This window comes from Telmatherina bonti (assembly GCF_933228915.1).
Source record: "Telmatherina bonti genome assembly, chromosome: 1".
Taxonomy (NCBI): Eukaryota; Metazoa; Chordata; class Actinopteri; order Atheriniformes; family Telmatherinidae; genus Telmatherina; species Telmatherina bonti.
Genome location: NC_136619.1, coordinates 18,199,234 through 18,207,813, shown reverse-complemented (window position 1 = coordinate 18,207,813; position 8,580 = coordinate 18,199,234). Strand labels below are relative to the sequence as shown.

General features: G+C 38.6%; 1 protein-coding gene across 1 annotated transcript; it reads right to left on the bottom strand.

Moving 5' to 3' along the window:
* Positions 1 to 202: 202 nt before the first annotated feature.
* wdr76 (WD repeat domain 76) lies at positions 203 to 7,897 on the bottom strand. The gene is made up of 15 exons (XM_079250769.1): positions 7,777 to 7,897; positions 7,436 to 7,546; positions 7,253 to 7,351; positions 7,031 to 7,123; positions 6,579 to 6,634; positions 6,163 to 6,280; positions 5,960 to 6,061; positions 5,114 to 5,151; positions 4,820 to 4,973; positions 2,488 to 2,646; positions 2,249 to 2,364; positions 2,030 to 2,128; positions 1,765 to 1,917; positions 1,610 to 1,663; positions 203 to 1,486 (listed from the first exon to the last, which is right to left on the bottom strand). The coding sequence occupies exons 1-15, from the start codon at positions 7,813 to 7,815 to the stop codon at positions 1,237 to 1,239; spliced, it is 1,641 nt and encodes a 546-aa protein (XP_079106895.1). The 5' UTR covers positions 7,816 to 7,897; the 3' UTR covers positions 203 to 1,236.
* Between the last annotated feature and the right edge of the window lie 683 nt (positions 7,898 to 8,580).

Genomic DNA, 8,580 nt, shown 5'->3' with positions numbered 1-8,580 from the left:
TATTGAGACATTAACAGAACTTAAATATATAGAACAAGAAAAATATTTATTCTGCTTCTTTCAGGAACCATATCTTATTTTAAAAAAAAGGATCAAAGAAGAATAAATTTTACAAACTGCCTTATCACTGTGCTACAAACTTTACAGTGAGAACCCAAGTCACTTAAATTCTGAAAAATGTATAACATTTTCAAACAGTTGTATATTCACTTATTACTCAAGGCAAGTATGTAATATCACCTAAATGATGAAAAAAAACTTGGTTTAAAACTGAACATGTCGGCACAGTCTGACCTACATACTGGTGCTGTTAAATAACATCCCAGCCATTATGGCTGGCAGCATCATGCTTCGTGCAGGGAGATGTGGGATTTTAAAAAAAATTATTAAATTTAATGACAAAAAATGACTGCGAACATAGCTAAAGATATGTTGCTTCAAACCACACAAGTCACATAAGCCCAGACCTCAGGTTAAATAAGGATTTGAGGCAGAAGAGTGCTGCTCATTCTGTCTCTGTGCAATCATGCAGAACTCAAGCAGTGCTGCAAACAGAACAGATTTCACTGTCCTCTTTTGCAGATCTGTAACAATCCAAAGATTTAACAGAATGGAATGCATGCAATGTTTTCCATTTACATTTTGGCTTTACACTGTGGATACTTCATTGGGATCTCCTAATCATTACTGGATTTAACCAGAGTCATTGTTTGGCAGCTCAGTGGCTGAACCTGAGACAGTCCAGACTAAGATAAAACTACTGAAAGTTGATAGAAAAACTGATTTGATACAAAACATGAAAAAAAAAAACAGGTATTCTCCATTTAAACGGCATCAAATGCTGACACTGGGATTCATTTTTCAAGAGTAGAAATGCATTCCAGTTGAATATTAGTCAAACAACTATTTTCTAACACCTAAACGAAGCAATATGCACTTTGTTGACGTTAAACAAAATTGTGACACTATTGCTATAGTGCCACCGTAGACTGCATAAAAAAATTTATATTGCAACTAAGGCTAAGGTTTCTATGAAATTATTACAGTGTCTGAGTGATTTTTAGTATGTAACTTGTTACAGAGCAATTATGACATATTAAAGCTGTAAGACAAAAATGATGAGGTTATATTGTTCAACAGTAAAAAAGCCATCAACACATTCCTCGTTGAAAAACAAGTTTGTTTCATCTTGCTGAATCCGACCGGGGATGTTTGCCACAAACTCTGGTCTGAATTTTAACTGAAGACATGCAGGCGCCCTGATGCATTTCCACCCAGCAGGGCATTCCTGGTGGGGTGGAAAGCAGTCACAGATAAAACTGTGTTCAGGTTCTCATCTGTAAAAGAGTGCAGGGGTTGGCCACTTTCATGAAACACCTGCACCCTTCGAGGCCTCATCATGCTCCCCACAACAAAGCAGTCTTCCTGTTTGGGGTCCCACACTGCTGATAGCTTAGACAGCCAGCGGCCTGTACGCATGTCATGTCTGCAAAGTCAAGTGGGAGAAAAAGGTTGTAAAAAAAAACTAGAAACAGTAAAAAAGAAATCAGGGCAATTTGAAAATGAAAAAACAGGCAGATCAAGTTTAGGTAAAATCATGCAAGTGTACCTGACAGTTGCCAGCAAGGGAGATTCACTTATTATTGCAGTTGTGTCATATATCCTGCAGTGATAAAAACAGATATAAAAGTTCAGGCAGGTGTCAAACCCAGTGAATACAACACAGCCACTCCAATTACAAAAAAAGAAAACTGCTGGCTTCACCTGATGTTGTTATCCATACAGGAGGTGAGGACTTTATTTCCAGTGCACGGGGAGAAATAAGCACTGGTTATGCTTAAATTGTGGCCAAGCAACTGAGAGACTGCCTGGCTTTTGGTCTTCTTCAGACATCGGCTGTCATAAATACTCACCACCCTGCAGGTGAAATAAACACATTTGTTTAACAACCAACCAAAAGATAAACATGGACACTAAATGGAGACGTGTGCACAGGAACAGAGAAGATAATGCTCTTATTCCACTTTACCTGCTTTCTGCTACTGCAAAGTATTGCATCTGGACAGGGTGGGTGCTGACACAGCGCAGTGTCTTCTGATCCACTGTATGGACAGACTCATGGGAGTTTCTTTGAAGGAATCAAAAGTTCTTTTAAAAATAATTTACAACAACCACCTTATGATGCTCATATACAAAATCATTAAAAAAAAAAAACACACAACAGCTCAAGACAATAGAACTGTCTTACCCCGGGGTCCTCCTATCAACGATAGCAACGTCCCCGTACCAGTTCCCAACTATTAGTGTTGTGCAGTCATGTGACATGAAGTCAAATGTTTTAAGGCCGTCTTCGATATCATAAACCTGTAAGAATACACAAATTTATAAATGGATTTCTGCTGGGAAAAATCAGTAGAAGTCAGCCAGAAAATATGAAGAAAATATGGCTGGTGGGTAATATTTTTAACTGAACAGACGGTGACGTACGTCATCAAAGAAAGCTTTCTCAACATCCATACAGCGCAGAGATCCATCATAGCTGAGGCTCAGCAGATGGGTTGGATGAGCCCTGGAGAATGCCATGCAGCCCACAGGACGCGTGTGGGGCTCAAAGAGCAGAACGCCATCATTGCCCCAATCGCCTCCCTGTACAAACACATTCTCAACTTAGACTAGAAGAAAAAACACACAGGAACCAGAGACTACTTATTTATAAATTATCTTATTCATTATAAGTTCCTGAATGTTACCTCACATCACAAAGCATTGTGGGACGTGTAGACACACCAGCTTTATCACAGATAATAAGTCAAGTCACGGCTGGTTTATAATTAAATTCTTTTGGATATATTTAACTATTGTGAGGGTTTGCTGCCTTTTAAAAACATCAATTATTTTTTACAACCACACACATACGTATTAAGACTGGAAACAAACCCTTAGTGCCCACATCTAATGTCTTCAGGTAGACCCAGCTCAACTTTTCAAAGACTAGGTTTATTTGTTTAGGGCATTTTCACAGCAGAAAGTCAATATTAATGGTATGGAAATATGAAAAATATAAACTTTGAAAGAGGACTGGGATTGCTGGACAGTGGAACATCAAACACAGTGAAATACAAAGTTACAAATGTGGCTTTATATCTAAGGCCACATGTACATCAGATTACCTCCGTGAGGAGGTTGTGTTTTTACTGGTGTTTACCTATTTGTCATTTGTTTGAGATAACTCAAAAAGTTATGGATGGATTTTCATGAAATTTTCAGTTAATGTGTAAAGGAAGAACTGCTTTAATTTTGGTGGTGATCCAGATCAGTTTGTTTCCAGAAATTTTTTAAAGGTTTCTTGAACAATGTGAGATCGGGCCATTTTTCAACATTTGTGCATGTAACTCCAACAAAAGTAGTCAGACACACAATAGGTTTAGTTTGTTAAAAATAGCAATTAGAAAAAAATACAGGACAAGCTTAAAACAGGTTGTAAAATATATCAAAGACTGATCCAGGTAATGGAAGCATTGCAGATACTTTGATCCAGAATATGAAAAAATAAGGGGACTTTTGAATTTTCATCAGTTTTGGTTGGCTGTACATCTTTTAGTGACTTACCCTCTGAAACGCATCTGCTACAGTCTCTCTCTGTTTATTTTTAAATTGCAGCGTGCATGCCGTAAAGCGCATCTTGACGTAAAATACTGTAGTAAAGTTTTTGTTGTTTTTGTCTTTAGGTCAGACATAAGGCGTTACTGGGCGCTTGCTTAAACAAAAGTAAAACAAAGTCACGAAAGCAAAACAGTGAGTTCGGTTGAACTTTATTCAAAACAGTACTCGTTCTTATTTTAAAATATAGACTTTTTTTTTTTTTTTTTTTTTTTTTTTTTTTTTTTTAAACTGTAACAAATCCGTCAAAGTCCTCATCTTCTGTGTCAATATGAACAGCTGGGCAATTTTGCTGTCAAGCATACCAGGTTCTCTCTCTTAGTTGCCAGTCAGTCTCGTTGCTAGGTGGATGTTCAGCAATGATACATAATCCACTCACATGTGGTGGCGTAACTCGCCCGACGCTACCTCCCAGTCTTTGTGATGGTGTGTTTACCGTCTCTCATCCATCGCTCTCATGACACTCGCAACTTAGCTTTAAACGCCCTGTTCACGGCAGTGTTCAGCATTTTCGTTAGTCCTCCCAGGATGATGGCAAGGTCAGAATTGGCTTTACTTGATTTTTCACAGCAGCGGTGATATGGGCACGCATGGAGTCGTGGCTCAACAGAAACAGTGATGCGTGGAAAACAACATCCGTTCTCTTTACATACACCTCTCTCAGCCCCTCTTTCATTTTCTCCTCATATTACGCCCCTTTGACGGTGGAAAATGGTCTTACAGTCAATCAAGCAGAGTGCTTATTAAAATAGCACAACATTTTTTTACAGATTTTGGGATTCAGCACACATAAGGCACACCAGGTTAATTGGCGCACTGCCGATTTTTGCAAAAATGAGCAGCTTTTAAGTGCACCGTATGGCCTTAAAAATACGGCATGAGTAGAATGAGCACGATTTTGATTTTTGTTTACTGGCTGCAACTTAATAAGCTGTACACATCTTGGATTTCATACCACATGCTAAATTGGGCCTATAAGAATTTTTATGTGGAAAATGTCCCATATTGTTGAGTTTTTCCTCTGTATAGAGCAGGACTCTCACGCTTTTCACAATACATTTATTTATTTATTTATTTATTTATGTCTTCTATCTTAAGTGACTGTTGTTTCATTCTGCTGTATGACATAGTTGCCTGAACTCTATTGGAGAAAACTCACCAAATTCCAGAGCCCCACTTTACCCAACTTGTCTCCTGCTGCCATCAACAGGCTGCTGCTGCAGGGGTGGAAGGCTGCAGAAAAGATGCGATCTTTCACCACTTTCACCACTTTTTCCTCAGTTATCCTCATGCTCTTCAGTGCAGAGCGGTACCTGTGTATAGATATTATTATAGACTAAATGAGCTTTCATAGCAATGACACCATCAACACATTAAAACATTTCACTTAAGAAAAGCAACAAGCTGTTTCTGAACATAAAAATTCATTAAAAAAAAAAAACAAAAAACTCACTCTTTCAAGTCAAGCTTCATCTTTCTTTCTTTTGTGTCCTTTAGGAAGAAAAGGAAAGGATGAATATTACCAACTGTTTTAAATATCTTCATTACATAATGAAGATGCAGATTTAAAACATTTGGCTTAATATCTAACTTTTAAACAATGTTCTACACTATCATCTAGAAGAACACAAATAAAAGTTAAACATTGACCTGTGAATTGATTTCCTATACCACTGGTTGCAGGACAAACACAGAGCAACAACCACTCACACTCACTCGTAGGGACAATTTAGAGTGGCAAAATGACCAAACATGCACGTCTTTGGACTGTGGGAGGAAGCAGTAGTACCGGTGGAGAACCCTTGAATACATGGGGAAAACATGCAGACTCTACACAGAAAGGTACCCATTTGAATTGATGTCAATTTTTGTGCATCATGTCCTTTTACAAAAGAATTTAAGTTGTTTGTTGTAGCTTCTAGTATTTTCTTATTTGCTAAACTTTGTTTCAGCTGTGGCTGTTTTAAAGTGCTTTAGAAATCAAGTTTCTATGACGTGTGAAATACAGACGCTGAAGGCTGAAAGAAGACGCAAAGTGCTGCTTATACATCTCACACTCGGCAAAAAAGGCAGTAACAGAGGTGCCAGTTTGACTTGGTTAGGACACAACAATACAGGACTGAAGTATGTGCTTATTTGCACAAAGATCTGCTAGCAAATTGTCTTTCAGGATGCACATGTAGATGGACTGTAACAGCAGCTGTCACAGGTATTTTAGCCCTGTCCACTTGTGATCAGATCACCCAGAAAGCACCTAATGTGAACAGTCTACTTTTTAACACTTAGGGGTAACTCCTACCTCACAGCAGAGTTCAATAAGTTTTGAGGGCAGCTTGAAACCTTCTTCCATGTTGATAGGATCCATGTGCAATGGGCCAGCAGGCTTCTTCTCACGTGTGAACTTTAAAGCAGGAAAATATCCAAAATGAGTGAAAGAAAACATGATAACAGCAGTGGAGCAGAAAATTAGTGCATTACACATAGGTGGACATATATTAGTACCTCTTCATAGACTAATGCCCCCCTGGGTTCAGGAGGAAGTGTCAACATCTCTGCCTCTTTATTTTGGAGGCGCAAGGATTTGCGAGCTGGCAGCACTTCTTTTGCAGCAGCCTGAGGTCTGCAAACACAAATAGTGAACATTAGATTGACACTGAAATTAAAAATAAAAGATTACTGAGATGAAATCATAATGCAGTTGTTATGGATCCCTTTTTGTTTACTACTGAATGTCTGAAATTCATAAAAGTAAGTAAGTTTTATTTATATAGCACATTTAAACACTGTATATACTGATCAAAGTGCTTTACAGAGTTAAAAGTACCATAAAGGAAAGAAAAAGAACAAAGCAAACAATAATTAAAATCCTGCTAAGTGACCACAGAGATCAGTAGCAATAGTTTGAAAACAGACTGTACCTCAGACCCCTCTGTGAAGGCTTTGGTCGTGTCAACTGCTTCAACTCCTCAGTTGCCTTTTGACAAAGAAAACAAGTGATACCAATCCTGTCTCTGCAGTCATTGTATGAAATAATCACAAGATAGTCTCAGTGAGCTGACCATGCACATCTGTGCAAAACACACATGCAACTCACCAACATTATTAAAATACATATCAATAAAACTCTTCTTTAATTTGATATACATATGAATGAGGACAAGTGCAAAGGCACACTTTAATTAAGTGAAGTGCAACATTTTACTGTGCTGCAATTTTTAAATTTAGACAGTACAAATGGCACCAAACTCCTGTTGACAAAGATCAGATGCCCCCTTTTGCTCAAGCAATGTCAATAAATATGGATTTAAGCAATGTAGTTTATGAATACCTATTCAAATTTGATGTGAAAACAACCACCCAAAATGCCTACCTGGAATAAATTGATAGAGGAGAGAAAAGCTTGGTTTTGTCTGATGTTCTCCAGGCGCTCCAGTTCATAAGCAGAAAGTCCTCCACAGACAGCCTGGTGTGCAAAACCACAAAAATCTTTCAAACTTCCAAGGCTTTGTGCCAAGAAAACAAGTTTATGAACTTACACAGTGTTTCTTTCCCCCCTTTAGCTTTTTATTTGTATTCCTTTGTATTAGTTTACCTTTGTATTTTTACTTTCAAGTGTACGTTCAACGTCACTTTTTTCAACATCTTCCTCATCCTTTGGTCTTTTCATCTGGCAATTTTCCTCTTTGACTTTCTAACAAGACAATGACAGCATAATGATAAAGCAAACATAAACAGCCAGTTATGTCATAGCATACATTTTGTAGACTCCTCTCACCCTTTTCTTTATTCCATTTGTTGTGTGTGGAGAGTACTGGAGACGTTTCGGTGCCAGGGCGCCTCTGGATGATCGTCGGACTGTTGCCTTGGGACCCTCGGGAGTCATGTCCTGCCAGGTGGGTTTTGTTAACAATTAACAACATATAAAAACTAAGTCGTGCATGCAGCTTTTCTAAAGAAGCCTTAGTTTAACATACTTGTACTAACTACAAATATCGCCTTCTAACATCTGCGACATCTGTTACATCATCTCCAGTTTGAGCTAATGTTACTGAACACTGGCGGCTTTTGTAGTGATAAGAAACGAAACCTTCAAAACAACACCGGTAGTTACTGTACCTTAACAGCAGCGTTATGTTTGGGATTTTCTGTGGCCATTTCGCTAACTTATAACGTGATGTATCCGTATCTTGTCTTCTCGAGACGAGCGAAGTCGATGCACGCGCTCCTCACAGCTGCCAACTATTGATACTAGTAATTGAAGCAGAATAATTGGCGCCACATGGAAGAAATGTTTTGTAACAAGCCCCTCCCATTTGTGTTGTGTAACAGAATTCTTGTCACTTATTGGTTACTATCAAAAACATCATCACGATATAGGGGTTGTTCCCGGAAAAGCCTCTGTCTGGTTAGAATCAAGTCTTTCCCCTCCATAAACAAGAAACTAGGCGGTCTTCAAGAAAAACGTGACCTGAAAATAATTAAGTTGCCACAGGGGGTCCGCTTTATTAGGTGTACATTTGACCAAGAGTCTGGTCGGGTGGGAGGGGGTTTCCCCCCTTTTAAAACAGGCGATCTGCCGGATGACCCACTAGAACCTGCTGCTTAGCTACGGGAACGCCTCCTACTCATAGACCGGATGCTCTTACTACACGAGGGGAACAAATAAGACTCGGTTTGCAAATCAACGACAAAATAAATGTTCCGCCTTGACAAACGATGTTGATGTTTGGCCTTCGTTTAAATTTAGTAGAAAACTGCTCATTAAAATGAATCCCAGAAACATATTCTCCTGGCCTAGTTATATGTTTCTGTTCAGCTGCTCTAAGAAGTAAAATTATGTTTCAAAACAAATCTTTTTATTGTGTATTCCCCTTTTTGTTAAGAGACCCCAATAGACACTGTTGAACTACAACAGCCAAA

Coding starts and splice junctions, on each gene's coding strand:
- wdr76 (XM_079250769.1), bottom strand. CDS start 7,815: ATGGCCACAGAAAATCCCAAACATAACGCTGCTGTTAAG. Junction 6,062..6,162: donor GGGCATTAGTCTATGAAGAG/GTACTAATATAT, acceptor CCTGCTTTAAAG/TTCACACGTGAGAAGAAGCC. Junction 2,647..4,819: donor AAGTGGGGCTCTGGAATTTG/GTGAGTTTTCTC, acceptor GTGTTTGTACAG/GGAGGCGATTGGGGCAATGA.